The following is a 16,555-nucleotide window of genomic DNA, read 5'->3' as shown; positions in this document are numbered from 1 at the left end:
GATTTTAGGCAAAACCAAGGTGCATTGTCACATTATCCTAGAGAATATATTTCTGAACAGAAAATAAACTTGGGTGAATGCAAATAACTAATTTATTGAAATTTGTATCAAGTTTATAGATCTTGACACATTAAGTAACGCCAGGGAAAAACAAAAAAGCAGAAAGAGAAGTTAAAACTAGCATATTTCATAGGATCAGTGTGGGGATCAGGTGTTACATTTGGCAATGAAATAAAAGAAGGAGAGGAAAGCTGGGGTCAATCCAAGATGTGAAATTCAAATTCAGAAGTTCTAAGTGCACTCCTTGAAGGGAAGTTGATAATATTTGTGGGTCACTGTGTATGACAAAAGGACAGTAATATATACAGTCACTTGCAAACTTGCTGATGCTCAGAATGTATACTTTATCTATTCACTATTAAAACTAAATGTGCCCTTAAATTATATTTACAGTAAAGATTAAGTGAGGACATTTCCTCATCTACTTCAAAAATTTCTTCTAAGGATGACGTTTTTAAAATACAGACCACTTGAGAGCTCACCTGTTTTGACCTCTTTATCTCTGAATCTTTTTCTGTTCTTCCCTGATAAAAGCTCAGAATCAAAATACTATAAAATACCCAACGGATGTGTGTGTGTATGTTTAATATTCTCCAAAGGTTATTGTGAGTTCTTCTGAATTTGGGATGCAACTAACCTTTCAGTACCTGACCATCAAGAACGATTTTTGAGCTTTCATCTGTTTCCCCCATGTACTTGTTCCCCCAAATGGAAGTTCTTAAGGTAATGCAGTTCAACCTAAAATTGATCCAGTTGGATTTTTAATTTCCCCGTTGATATTGAGACAACTCTGTTAATCAGGGCACATTCTCTTCAGGGAGAGAAAAATATGGGAGAAAGAAACTTGTATAAAATGGGAGCTCGTGTTCAAATCCACCACTTACCACCTGTGTAAAGTTGTGAAGTAATACCTATTACTGCTGATTAAGGGCCTGTTGAATACAAAGCACTGTTTTGTTTTGTTTTGCTTTGTTTTTAACTTAACAAACGTGTCACTGATTCCAATCCCACTCCGCACTGTTCTTTGAATTCCAGCTCCAATGCCACCACCAACCAGAAATCTTTCCTGATTTCCACTCCCAGTCAAATGCTGTCACTTCTGTATCATCATAGTATTGTTACTTATTCAAGCATTTAGCCCCCATTTATTTCTGTTTCATTTTATAACTAGTGGTTGGTACAATTTGTTTTTTTACTAGGCTGTGAGCTACTAGAAGACAGGGCCTGCATTCTTTTTTTTTTTTTTTTTTTCTTTTTCATAGTTTGCCTCAGGACTCAGTACAAACTAAACCCTCAATAAATGCTTTTTGGGGGGAATTATTGTGTTAAGTGACAATAAAGCAAGCAAGAAATAGTACAAACAGCTTCCTTTGGAAAATATTAGACCAAGCAGAGAGAGTGGGACATATGGCACAAATAATTTATTTACCTTCATTTAGAGCAAACTGCATTTTGTACAGGTGTAAATTATATCACCTCAGAAGAGCGAACTCTCAAAGAGGTTTCTTATTAGAATATTAAAAGAAAAAATTTGCGTTTGGCATATTGTAAAACTCCCTTTCAAACTAACAACAGAGCTTTTGAAAGTCGTCATCATAGAAAATATATCAACATAAGCTCAAACTGTTTCTACGCTACATATTAACCACAAGGCCAAACAGTGGAGGTGATGGGAAGGAGAAGAGGAGGAAGAGATACGGTCTTGGTGGAGAAGACCCACAGAATTCTCAAAGCCCAGCTGATTAGCCAAGGCATAACCATTTTAGGCAGAGCAAAGGTAAAGGATGTTTAGGGAGCATGGTCCATGATTAAGTATGACTTTAAGGAGTTGAGGGAGTTGAGGTTCATTTAATGATCTTTTTGTAGAAGTGCATGTGTTAAACATCTTTCTCTCACAGACATTCTCTACTACTATCTCCTTAGGGTGTCAAAGAGAAGACAAGCTATGCCGGTTAAGTGGCCTCAGCATTGCCTTAAGTGGCATGTGCTGAAATAACCATAATTGCCTCAAAGAAGAGTCAGCACAGATGTGCCACTGACTCGTCATCCTACCTTAACTCTCTACATGCCTGGATTAGATACTTCTTCAGGTTGTCCTGTGGGAGGTTGCGGGGGTGGTTGCAAGGGTGGAGGGCAGAAATGTTGCTCTTCTTATTCCTTGTATCTACATATGAAGGGCACCTTAAACTTCCACAATATGTCAACTGTATCTCAATAAAGCTGAAGAAAAATGGCCAAAGGGGTCCTCACAGTCATCTCTCATGGTACACATATCATGTGCATTTAGAGGCAGGGCAGATCACTAAACCCTCTCTCTGTGTACCTTCAGTATCTATGCCTAGCAAGCAGGGTCCCATTTTTGTAAATACACAAAACATAAAAGTGTTACTGGAGAGTAGAGTCTTGCCTCGGGCAGGAAAGAATTCAAGAGTAAGTCATAATAAAGTGAAACTAGATTTATGCAGGGAGATACACACTCCACAGACAGAGTGCAGGCTGTCTCAAAAGGTGAGAGGTTACAGCCTGAGGTGTGGGGGTGGTTAGCTTTATGGACCGGGTAATTACATATGCTAACAAGTGGGAGGATTATTCCAACTATGTTGGGGAAGGGGTAGGGATTTGCAGGAATTGGGCTCCTGCCCACTTTTTGGCCTTTTACAGTCAGCCTGGGAACTGTCTTGGCACCTGTGGGTGTGTCATTTAGCAGCTAATGTATTACAATGAGCCTATAACTAGGCTCAAGGTCTGCTGGAAGTCAAATCTTCCACCATCTTGCGCCAAGTTGGTTCTAACTGGTGTATGTCCTATCCTCAATGGCTGTGTCATTCTTTTAATGGTTGTGTCCTGCCCCCTTCCCTCCTGCCTCAAAAATAGCTCATATTATAACAGACACTTCAGAAATAATCCACTCCCCAAATTCTTTTATAGAATATTTTAAGAGATCACTTGACAGTATTGAGCAAATTAGTTATAGTTGATTTTTAAAATGTAGCTTTAATTAGGATGTCAATTATTGAGGCCTCCAAGCAGCAGAGTTCATTTGATCATGTTTCAGATTTAGCCTCACGTACCAAGAACACGGATGGAATTCTGAAGAACAGCAGTGATGATGGATGGAGAGTAAAATAGCTCTACTTCATGGGTCTCTTGGTCTATTAAGTCCTACCATTTGACCTCTTGCCAAAAAAGAGCAGAGTTTAATGAATTAGTTATTTTAGAGGCTAAGTAATCTTCCTCTTTAGAGACTTTAAAATAAAAATGGAAACCTCTGTGTGATATGATATAGGTTTAAAGAGAAGGCAGCATGGACTTTTTGAGACTAAATGGATAAAGAAATGAATAAAACTGCATTAAATCATAAAACACTGATGTGTGGCCTGGAGCTCAATAAGTGAAACAGCATATGCATACAATTAAGTATATATTAATATATGATGTAATTAACATTTATTGAATATTTACTATGTGCCAGACATTGTACTCAGTACTCTATACAGGTTATGTAGATAATCTACATCAATTCCTAATGAAAGAGGTGTATTAGTATTGTCATGACAAATGATGAAAAGCTATTAAATAGTTTGGGAAAGATTACATAACTAGTCAGTGGCAATGATGGTATTTAAACAAATCAGATTTATCTGACTCCAAAGTGCAAAGTCTTATCCAGCATGATGTATTGCCTCTTCAAGAAATATGTAGGTGGACACCAGTGCTTAGAAGAGAAGGATGTTGTGCCTGGCACCCACGAACTCACTGTGAATTCAAAATGCTATACTAGATGTAGAGTCATGAGTTGAAAACCAAAGAACTAAAGAACTAACATTGTAATGGGAGAATAAGACTCAGGCAGAAATACCTGAAATGTAAGCCTGGGAGTGATAAAAGCCTTGAGAAGTACAGACACAGCTATGGGAGCTCAGAGAACAGAGAACCAATAGCCAGTTGGGTGGATTGAAAACTATTTCACACGGTACCTTAAAAGATGAGTACTATGCCAATGGTTAAGCACAGGAGGAGATAAGGGAGAAGAATTCTTTGGAAATGTAGAAATATGTCTGAGTCTCTCTGTTTTGTAAATAAATTCTTTGTATAATTTTTTTAGATTCCACATATAAGTGATAAAGGATACTTATCTTTCTCTGACTTTCTTCACTTACTATGATCATCTCTAGGTCCATCCATTTGCTGCAGATGGCATTATTTCACTCTTTTTTATGGCTAAATAGATAAAAATAAGTAGGTAGGGAAGAATAAGAACATTGAAGGGAGAGTAAAGAGTCTAGTTTGATTGGAACGTAAGTATGCATTAATCAATTAGCCAGAAAGAAAAGTATAAAATAAAACCAGAAAGAAACTGTGGGCTGAAACATGGAGACGTGTGAATGAAACTAAATATCTTTCAGTAAGTAATGGGAGACATTTGAAGATTTTTAAAGCAGGACCATCGATAAGTAGTGTTGGAATTTAGGATGAGAAAGACGGTAATTGTTGGAGAATGGACCGATAGGAGAAATCTAGAAGAGGGGAGAGAAGACGGAGTTTGCCAGCAGTTGTCCAGGTGATGTGCTTTTGCAGCCTTATTGTACAGAATATGCAGGTGAAATTTATTTAGAAACTTGCTCTGGTGAATTCTAAGATAACTCAAATCTGACCGAAGATCTTTGAAGAAAACCCTATGAGAGTTTCAATATGAGTACAAAGTCTTCAGTTGTCCTACTCATTTTTCAATAACTTTAGTTAACAAAAAGAGCTCTGTATCATAGAGAAGGGCTGACAACTGCAAACGATCAGGATGCTCTACAATGTATGCTAATAGGAATTATCAGCAGGAAATAGCAGCAGGGGAGAAGGACTATCTACTGCAAAGTCAAAGAAAACAGAAAACCAAACAAAACAAAAAAGGGAAATCTTTCATGTCAGAAGTAGGCAACCAGCTAAATTGCTCTAGCTTTGCTTCTCTGACATTTGGGCACCCAACATTAAATGGAGCAATTTGACATCAGTGCACGTGAGACACAATGTGTTCTAAACTAACAAGGTCTGGAAGGACGGACTTCCTATTCAGATTGTTATCAGCCAAAATCGTGAGGTGAAGTACTTCCACATCACATTAAGGAGCTCCCTGCCATTATACATTCCTTAAAAAATGTATATATGTATATATAAAGTGCATATGTGTGTGTACATATATATAGTGAGGATATCAGTTTACACCACATTTATGTTGGAAATCAACAATTGGTTTAATGATTAGGTCATACACTAGACCTGTGGATGAGATTTTGATAAGACTCACATTGATTTTTATTAAATTTTAACTTAGCTCTAGATCACATCAACAAGTGTATCAAAGTAACTTAGAGACCTTATGGATTTGTCACTGTGGATCTAAGCAAACTCAGCAGTGTTTCCCACAAAAGAATTTCTTTACTTTGATTGGCTTATAATGGCTTTAGATTAGCCAACATGAAGTATTTTAAGCATATAGTTTCACGCTGATTTGAGAAACTGATATACAAACTTGAATCAACTGGAATCTTTTTCCTTTGAGATAGCTCCTATCAAAATGAAGAGGCATGGATATATGATGTCTGGCAATTATCCAGTTTTCCTTTATAGATATTTCTGAAAGTTGTCAGCCCACTGAACCACAGGAGGTGAAAGCAAACTCTTCCTTGGACCTAAAATGATCTGTACCATATCTGGGAGTAATTCAAGACACCCAGTTATCTCGCTACCTAAGTGCAGAATCGAATGTGTTAGGGTGGTCATGGGACACCTGAATGTCCATGTTTGCTAATGCCAGTTTCACTCGCCCAGCTCATATGCCTGGAAGTATTCCCAGCTTCTCATTTTACTTTCCAATTGCTAGATGGGATTGGAGAAAAATAAAAAGGAATTGGATATCTTCATATTGAACATGTAGCATGTGCTTGCTTTAGAATCTATTGTGTTAACTCTCATAGCAATTCTATCAGAATAATATAAGTATCCTCATATTCTAGGTGTGGAAACAAATTCACATATTTTCTCACTGGCCCCAGGCTTCACATATAGTTAGCAGTAGAGCCATTGGCTAGAGTCATATACAAAGAGAACACAGTAATATGGTTGACTGACCATGAGTATCAGCACTGCTTAAATATCTTTTCTACAGAATCCCTCCCACCAGTTCAGAACCTTTGACTTCTGAAAGTTAGTCCAAATTTATCATGTTTCCCCTTGGGCATTCTAACCTGCTTGCTGATAGATCTCCTTTGAGGATCATACCTTCCCCCTGAACCGTGCCCCCGACTTTAGCCCGGCCTAATTTGATGTTTATTTCTCTCTCGTGTGGCCGTCATTTAATTCCCAACGTGCTTTACTTGTGAGCCCACATGATAGATAAACCAAGCGATGAGCTTTTAGCACTTTGATTTCAATGTCCTCAAAAAGTTTTCATCTGTGATTACTAACACAATTTATTTTGCTTGGGTGCTAGGCATTGCTAGAGAATTCATGTGCGGGCTGACAAGTCCTAATCCAGACTTCACTTAAAGAAAGGATTAGGATGATAAAAAATATATTCATCCTTGATGTCTTCCTTATATGATGAAATCAGAGTCTATATTCTATTCATTTGAATTATTATGGTACCAAATGGTGTTTGAAGTCTATGCTTATTTTCTACTTTAAAGCTTAATAAGCATGTGATATTAACATCAGTGTTGGCCACTTCTTTTCAAAACTGGTTTTCAGTATTTTGTAGTCCAAGAGCTCCAGAAGAATGGTACCCATCTGTTGCAGTGTACATGCACCCCATAAGCCCTTTATCCATGATCACAGCACAGATTTGCTATGCTGCTGACATGGGAGTCAGTGGGTTGTCAGATTACACATGGATGCATGTTCACTGAAGAGACATTCTCTATGAATATAATAAGAATGGGAGGCAGCATATGGTTGGGGAAATATCATGGACTTTATTTTTTTATTACTTAGGGGTGAGGTAACGAGGTTTTTAATTAATTAATTAACCAATTATTTATTCTAATGGAGGTACTGGGGATACCACTGAGCTATACCCTCCTCCCATGACCATGGACTTTAGAATCAGAGTATTTATGTTTAAATCCCCATAATGCTCCAAACTACTGCACTAAACTGTACAACCTTAGGCTCATTATTTAACCTCTCTGAGCCCCAGTTTCCTCAACTAAGAAAAGCAGATCTTGATCACTACACTTCAACAAAACTACTGTAGGGACTGAATAAAAGGAAATAATTACTGTAGAGTTCCTAGCATGACGCCTTTAGTAGTCACTTAAAAATAAGTTATTAATGATTAAAAGGAAAGTACTTATACCACTAAAGGTCAAGGGAAATGGCTAAATCTTAGGACTCTGGTCAGAGAACAATGTTGAGTATTTTCCATATGTTTGAAAATAAAACCTTAAACTTATGTATAATGTCATATTCCAAGCAGATTGATTTTTTTTTCTTTAAATTAGGCTTCCTGTTGTGTAAAGACTTACATCTAAAGTTGGCTTGGCATTTTAAGGCCTTCCACAAAATAACCCTTAAAGATGAAAACAACCCCCAAAAGTTCCCAGATTAAGCTTTGGAAAAACTATGATCTCAGATGGTTGTATGATACTCACTAGCTTACTTCCCTATACTTTTCCTCTACAAAATAAAGGAATCATAATAACAACAACAAAGAAACACATTCTGAATTTCCAGCCAAAAGGTAAGTGCTTTGGGCTTTGAGGAAAACATGAATTATGAAGTGTGTGGTTCCAAAAAAAATGTTTTTAAATAAGTGTATATCTTAAAAGCATTATCAAAAATATCATCTGATGTGAAACTAAGGCTGGCAACTAAAGGAAGTTAATGGTATGGGCACCTTGGAAACTGTTTCGTGGTTTCGTGATCCCAATGAATTTTTTTCAAGATATTTTTGCTGCTAATGAAGAAACATTGCAAGTGGCCCCAGTGAGTGGACACAAATTGAAATCAATACAGAATGCTGCCTAAGTGTGGTCTAACATTTCATGATTCAATTATGCATAGTCTAGGAGGGCAGTTTTCTTGAATTATCTTTTTTTTTTCCCTGCAAGAGAAGCAAAGACACTAGTATTGGTTCTTAATCTAAGCATCGAAACTTTTCTTTAGGGTTGTTTTATTTAAAAACAAAACACAACGAAAAACCCAAACTTGTGTGACTTACTCTGTCACTAGCTGTAGGCCATTTAGAATACGCAAGAATTATAAGAGCTGATTTTACTTTGTGAAAACTGATTAGCCAAAGCCCTGTGGATTTCCTAACCATGCTGTGGTAAAATATAAGATTAGTGTAGCAATTCCTTCAACGAATGAATTTACTGTTAACATATTGAATTAGTGATCCTGACAGCCACTCTTCCAAGATTACAAGGTAATTCTTTCAAACTGTGGGAATTCTTGCATTCTATCACTGTTAATTAGCCTTTCTCATCCTGCAGATTTGCATTAAGGATTATCATTGTAGATTTAATATTTCTAGAAATTGCATTTTTTCTGATTATTTTAAAACCTCCTATTCTTTAGTCTGTGTGTCTTATTGTTCTTTTCACTTTAGCATCATAAAGGGGTCATCTTACTTTCTCATTTGCAAATATGTGCAGGTGATCTAGCTGAATGGAAAATTATGTTAGTTTAAAACCAGAAAGAGACTCCTTTCAAAGTATTTCTTGTCCTAGAGACCACCTTCCATTATTGCTACTCATTCTTGGTGGGAAAATATCATATAGTTGTTACAAAGAGGAGCTTTTGAAAAGCTACTATGGATGATTTATTTTCCAATGTTATTTAAAAATCAAGTGAATTTAAAAAAAATCTGATTTGGAACTTCAAGACATGCACCCCAGTTATATACATAAATATTCCCTAAAGAGTTTAATAGAAATGCTAAAGGAAATGGACTTACAAGGATATTTCTTGTAAGGAAATGGACACTTCCGTTCTGATTTTCTTTACTCAAAGAATAAGTGGCCTCTCTCATGGTTCACAAGTTACTTTAATTAGTTGAATAGTTGGCTTTTACAGCTAAGAACCATGGTGCTTTATGGGACACCACTGTAGTATTGCCCATTTAAAAGAAATAAACCCTCCAAGTCACTATCTGTATCACTAATTTTAATTAATAGGCATCTGAATGGTTGAGAGAGGCATTATCAAAGAGTTTAAAGATTTCCAGAGAGGAACAGAAATAATTTAATTTGCCAGTTGCACTTTAGTTTCAATAGTCTCCATTTTCAGACTTCCGCTTTTTAAATCCCGCAAATGAGTATTGTATATCTTGCTGGATATGTTTCACAAGGAACCAGAAAAGCTTATTCATAAAACAAGTATTTTCTTTAAACTCTTCAGAAGCAAGCACAATATCAAAAACAAGGTTGAAAATCCCTATTCATATCATAGTCATAGTAACACTATACTGCGTAGTCCACCACTCTATGACCTATCTTAAATTTCATTTGAAGTATCAGGCAGTAAGGACCATCAAGGTTGTCAGATACCTAAAAGACGTAATAAACAGCCTCAAGCAAAAAGCATCCACTATATAAGAAACAGTCATGTCTCTAACAAGATTTTAAGTTCTTAAACAAACAAAAGAAACAGCAATTGGCAAGAAATTAGTAGAGTTAATTATATTGCACTCTGTTTAGTAGAATACAATTGGGGTAACTGGCTAGATAAAAAATATTGCTGATAGAGCAATGTCTTCTTCATAGAGGTGGAATGTTACATGACAATGTCTAATGTCATCTGACATCTGTTTATCCTAGTCTTACCTCATGTCACACTAGTAGTTCAAATTTTTGGACCTTAAATTACATATTTTAAAATTGTGTACTTTTCCTCAGAACTGCTATTCTGTAGCATGCATACTTTCTTAATCAAGGATATAGATGTGGGTTATATCACCGTGTATTCCACACCCTCACCCATTTTCTTGAGACTGAATCAGAGATGCAAGATTTGAAAGTCAGTTTGAAATCTGGCAAAACTTCATGAATTCACACTTGAGCAACCTAAAACAATTCGGATAGCTTCTGGGTTGCAATGAACCATTATTTAATTAATCATTTCTTCCCACAGTGCATATATTAACTCTGTAACTCTTCCTAAGGAGCATAAATTAACTTGGTAAAATATTGTAAGCTGTTACTATTATAGACTACATGACTTTCATGAGTTTCCGAAGCACTATGAAATAATAAATAAAAAACAATGTGATAATCTTTTCATTCCATGTGTGGGTTGTTTTTCTAATACTACAGATAAGCATTTATATATCTACATTTTCTAAATTTATATCCTTTGTAACAAATAAAAGACATTTGAAAATAACTGGGTAGAGGACAATTTGTGGTTATTCATTTGGCACCCAAGGGGTCAGATTCAGGACCTGTACTGTTATTAGCAACAGTAACTTAACCAGCCACAGAATAACAAATAACATACAAAAGTTTAGATTATTCTCCTCACTTCATTTTTAAATTCCCTTTAGGGCCTCTATGAAGAAAGCAAATTTTTTTTGAGGGGAGGGAAGTAGTTAGGTTGGTTGGTTGGTTGGTTTGTTTAATGGAGGTACTGGGGATTGAACTCAGGACCTCGTTCATGCTAAGCACGCACTCTACCAGAGCTACACCCTTCCCCCAAGAAAACAAATTTGATTGAGTTTGTTAGTCACATTTTGAGCTGTCCTGACTGAAATGAGTAAAAGTGGATTCTTTCAAAACACCTTAAAACCTAATTTTTAAAAAATTCAAACTGGTTTGTTTTAGGTAGGTTTTACTAAAATTTGTCTAATTAGCCTAAGAGCAAATTGCCCTATATTATGTTATGCTTTATTTAAGTCATATTATAAAACAGCAGTTCTCAATTTTTTTTATTCCATGACATCACAGCTAGACTTAAACATCAGTGGGATAGACCACCATTTAGAAAACACTTTTTGAGTAATGCTGTACCTGACCCAACAAATAAACCATGTCCACTATTATGATCAAACCACACCAGGAAGAAATATATATTTACTGTCAGATTTTCACACCAGAGTCCAGCACAAAATCACCTAAGGAAACTTCATGGAACATACATTGAGAAATACAACTTAAGAAGATTTGGTATACATTCATAAAAGTCAATTAAAGGGAATATAGAGGAAATGTCAAGTGTTTCCCTTCATACCTGTGGTTGAGGATGAGTCCAGATCTCCACGGTAGTTGACTCTTTCATGGGGGTGCGAGATCGTACAACCTCCTTCATTTGCTTTAGAAAGAGACAAAAATAGAAGTATTTTTAAGTGGTTTGTTAGAAGTGAAAAACACAGTATATTGCCCACATGCATCGAACACAGGTAGATAAAATAGCATCTCTTTCTAAACATTATAGTTCAATAATTACAATGTGATAGGTACAGTTCTAGGTTCTGGGAATAAATAAGAGCAAAAAAAAAAGAAAAGAAAAGAAAAGAAATTCCTTTCCTCCCAGAGCTTATACTCCAGTGTTACATTTAAGAGTTCCATTAAACATATGAATGGGATTGTGGAGGTCAGAGAGAGAAAGAAAAATATCATGTGATATCATTCATATGTGGAATCTCAAAAAAAAAAAAAAGACACAAATGAACTTATTTACAAAACAGAAACAAACTCACAGACATAGAAAACAAACTTATGGTTACTGAGGGGAAAGGGAGTGAGAATAGATAAATTGGGAGTTGGTGATTTGTAGATACTACAATATATAAAATAGATATATAATAAGTTTCTTCCGTATAATACATGGAACTATATATAATACCTTGTAGTAACCTATAATAAAAAAGAATATGAAAGCAAAATAAAATAAAATATTTAAATGGCTGAAATTGAAGCTTGGAGAGACTTTCAGTCCAATGCTTTTACAACTCAATGCTTCAACAGCTTGCATTTGTGAATTTACAGTGTCTGAAATTAAAATCTACCCTGTATCTATTTTGTAGATAGCAAATCACAAATTTGCTATCATATAAAGATATTTAATAGTTGTTATAAATGCCAAGAAATTTATGAACCAATACACAGGTACTAGCATACCAACCCAGAATAATGACCAAGATCTTGAAAAGATGATGTCTATATCCATTTCATTTTCTTCAGGACATAGAGTATATTTTCTGTTTTAAAAATACTGAATGGATACAATGCACACTTTCTGTATATGTGATTTTATCTACCCAAGGGAGAAGTTTTGCAAAGAACCTAAGAAAACCCAATTCAGTGACAGTTGGAAACTCTTGGGCTATCATAGCAGAATTGAGTAGCAGTGACAGAGATCTTATGTCACACTCTTAGGACTTGTCATACAAGTTAGAGTTATGCAAATATTACTTCATAGGGCTTTGAAGGGGAGCATATTTGTCACCCCAAAATATGTCTCTTTGGCATGAGGACTATTTTAGGCTGATTATTTTTAAGAAACAGCAGACACAGGAGAAGCTCTGACAACCAAGAGAAGTTACCTTTTTGAAAGGGATATTTATAACGGATATCTCCATTTATATAGGTGTCTTCCTCTCTTTATCAAGAAGAGAATGATGACTAAATCTCCAGAAACTTCTATCAGTGAAGGCAACAGATCTCAATCTGCATAACAACCTTACCCTCGATCGCTGTGCTTTTCCTGCTCACCTCCCATAACTGACTTCCCACCCCCAACATCTTTCCTCTTCAGCTGGAGATGGTATTCAAGATGATGGCTTGGAACATTTCAGAGTTACTCGGTTTTCCTGGGTCTCTCCCACATATACATGTTATTAAATTTTTGTTTGATTTTCTCCTGTTCATCTGTCTCATGTCAATTTAATTCTTAGACCAGCCAGAAGAACTTAGAAGAGTAGACGAAATTTCTTCCTCCCTGACAACATTCAAATGTCCATTGAATTAAATAGGGATGGTATTTTAGGTGGTTAAATGCTTAAAGTTATGTGGATGTATCTATCTCATCCATTTAAATTTGGCATCGAAACATCTCTGTCACATAATATGCGTCAATATTCAAATATTAGGACAGTTTATTGAATTTTGTTTTGTAAAAAAGTAACAATTTAAAGGTAAAATAGGACTTCCATCCCTAACAACGTTCTTCCCATTATCCCTCTCCCTTCTCCCCAATCCCAGTTATAAGACTAACAACTAGGTAATCATCTAATAAAAAAGCTCCATCTTAAGAACCGCTGAGGATTAACTCTAATGTAAGTGAGAGAAATGGCAATTTTAGGAAGTATTAGTGCTCAAAAAAATGTATGCTTGACTTTTTAAAGAAAACGGAATATGGTTCATCCTTGACACCTGAGAAATAAAATTCAGCTCTCCATTTCTGTTTCCTTACATGCACCACCTTCTGAACCAAACTGTATCTTCCCTTTTATGGAATCAAATGTCAAGCTGTCAAGTAAAGAGTAAAGTGCTTTATAATAATCACAGTCTTTACAGATTTAAGCCTTATTTTAATCCAGTTCATATTAAGACAGTGTTCAATAGTGAAAAGTGAGAAGCATGTCTTACCATTGATCTTAAAGAGTTTTGAGAAGTGTCACTGGCATTATTGCTAAAAATAAAAAATGATACTTCTAAGAGAAGGAGGGATAGATATTGGATCGTCTTATCATTCTTGAGTCAGATATTACTAGTTCAGAGTTTAGACCTTGGAAGGGAATCCAACATTGTTTTAAAATGCATTAAGTCCTTTAAACACTAATATAATATTTCACCAGTGATGCCCTGTTGGTCTAATGAAATAGTTATACGTGAAGGAAAAAAAATGTTCATTTATACTATTTCACTTCTCAGAATCCAGAAATTTCATAGCTTAAAAAGTTGTCCCTAGTCTGTTTGAAATGCTTTTATCTATTAATTTGGGAAGAGTCTGGCTAATAAGGAGCATTGATTCAAAGTAAATGCCCCAAACTCTATTAAATCTTCCCCAATTTTTTGTCTGAGGCAAGAAGTAAGGCATTTTGCAGCCAAATTTCCATTCACAGAAATGTGAATTATAGGTCAAAATAGATAGAGTGATATAGCTTTTGTGATAAACAGGAAAATATTTCCAGCATCCAAAGGATTTAGTCTTTCAAAAAAAAAAAAAAACAAACAAACAATAGGAGACTGTTACAGGTGACCTAAAAGAGTAAAATCCACTTCCCAAAATGTAACCGCCTTGCAAAAAAGGCTTACAAAGCAACTTAATTTAATTGAACTTTCTAAATATGGCAAGACCTTCTAACTGTTCTTCCCAAATGCTTTCCTGATTGTTATACAGAATGTGAGCTTTAGGGACTTGATAAATGAACTGCATTTCTTAACCTGACTAATCCCCAAACTACTGGGTCAGGTAAACCCAGAATAATTCTGTGCTAGTTTTAAGGAGAAATGTGGAATGCTTCCTTTATTCTCCCCCTTGGAAATTTTATTGCCACTTAAATCTGATGGTAAGAAAATCATAGTTAGAATAATATCATGATATTTCTGACTACAGTCTCAACATTACATTATTGTTTCAAAGTCTAACAGAGAATCCAGAGGCGCTTCAGTGATTCAGCAATTACATTTCTTTCTCAAATGTAGCAGGTTTTCCACTAGAAATATAAATATGGCTCTATTTTCTTGCTAATCACACACACCCCAGGAACCTCAGATTTTGCAGAGATGTGACATTCTAAATTGTCACAATCATCCCTTTATTTTTGCTACCAAAGACTACAAGTGAGTTTAACTGATAGATTATTGCTATTTTATTGCCGTATATTTGACATATTGACAGGTTAGGGGAAGAAAGCCTTCTCAAACCAGCATGTGGGACATCTTTTGGAGAGTCTTCCATAACATCTACCACAGTGATATATGCCTAAAGACATGTAAGTATATGAGTGAAGCTTCTAGTGATAACATTTATAAAAACTTTCCCCCATTTTCATTTACTTCCTTAAAATTAATCAAAATCCTTACTATGGAAATAATATCCATCGAAACTATGGCATAATTTATAAATATGAAGTATAATTTGATCCTTATTTTTGCCCACAATATATTTAGTTGAAAGAGTTAATGTTAAAAGCCTTGGCAAAATATCAACGTTTAATTTTTATAATAAATTACAAGGAACATTTTTCAATGGCAGTGAATACCCTGCAGAGATTTCCTGAAATTGGAAAAACTCTTAGTTAATTCCTACTCTCCTTCCTGTTTCTTAAGATCCTTCTGCCATGGATTTCTGTCTTACAGTTAGCAAAGTGGTCAGCAATATCTAGGGAGGAAAAGATAGGTGTTTAAAAGAAATTAACGTCTATTCAGCAATATAGTACAATAGTGGAAAAGGCAGGGCCTTTGAAATCTGCATCTGGCTCTACATCTTACTAGTTTTATGAACTCTGTCAAATTGAAGATGACTCTCAGTTTCATCATCTGTGAAATGAGTACAATAATATGAGCCTCTTAGGATCACTGTATTATACTGAGTAACCATAGTCAAGTGCCTGGCACTTCATAATTGTCCTCTTCACTTGAACTATTATGGATATATTTTCCCTAACCACATGAAGTGGAAGCCATCTAGAGCCATCCATGTGGTTCTCTCCCTCCCTCCCTCTCTCTCCCAACTCTCTCTTTTCACCTGATCGTTTTTGAAACTAGAAATTGCAATTACTTACAAAAGGTTTTCTGTATACCTGAAAAATTTAAATTATCAACTGCTACAATAATGCACAGTAATGTGATGCTTGAGGGTGGAGGGAATGGGGAAGTCAGACTTTACATTAATTACTCTTTACTTTTTCCAATTACTGTATAACCTCTAATTGGGAGAAACCTCTTTTCATTATAGATAAGTCCTCTTAGTCACCTAGAAATAAACTATTTGTGAATTCAGCTGGCATTTCAAAAAAAGTTGGTTTACAGAACTGGAAATTTCCTGAAATCTTTAAATTCTGAGAATCAATGTTAATCATATTTATGAAGGGCTAAAGATAGATAAGGCCAAACTGACTATTGAAAAATTTTAAATGAATTGACTAATTAAAATGTTCTAGAATGTGTGTAAATTTGCTTAAGATTCAATAAAATATTTTTGGATCGAAGCAAGAAGCAGAGGGGCTGGATTGAATGAATTTAAAGATAGAGATTAATGTTTGGTATTCATTCAAAATTTTCAATTCTCTTTAAAATATTGTTTCCTAAAAGTACTGTATAGATAACATGCCTGAAAAAAATATGGCAAATTTAAGCTTTCCTAATAAGTTTTACAGAGTAAAGTTTTCCCACATAAACTCACAAACTAAATTTATACCGTATTTTTTGGAGATGAGGCCAGGCCAGCAAATACACAATTTACTAATGTTTCCTTCCGATGGGGTAATTGGGAAACATTTGTCAGAATTAAAGGGATGTGAAAACCTATGTTTATCAGCATTTTGGCATAGATAGCA

General features: G+C 35.4%; 1 protein-coding gene across 6 annotated transcripts in view; it reads right to left on the bottom strand.

The window, feature by feature from the left end:
- PCDH11X (protocadherin 11 X-linked) overlaps positions 1 to 16,555 on the bottom strand; it is a 542,639-nt gene that overhangs the window by 292,853 nt on the left and 233,231 nt on the right. For all 6 annotated transcript variants that reach the window (XM_032475985.1, XM_032475982.1, XM_032475983.1 and 3 more), the window contains exon 3: positions 11,281 to 11,361. In XM_032475985.1, the coding sequence (XP_032331876.1) occupies positions 11,281 to 11,361 (81 nt within the window). The remainder of the gene's footprint in view (positions 1 to 11,280; positions 11,362 to 16,555) is intronic.

Source organism: Camelus ferus, chromosome X (assembly GCF_009834535.1).
Source record: "Camelus ferus isolate YT-003-E chromosome X, BCGSAC_Cfer_1.0, whole genome shotgun sequence".
In the NCBI taxonomy this organism is placed as follows: domain Eukaryota; kingdom Metazoa; phylum Chordata; class Mammalia; order Artiodactyla; family Camelidae; genus Camelus; species Camelus ferus.
The sequence above is the reverse complement of the archived record's forward strand: the minus strand, read 5'-3'. Positions and strand labels throughout refer to the sequence as shown.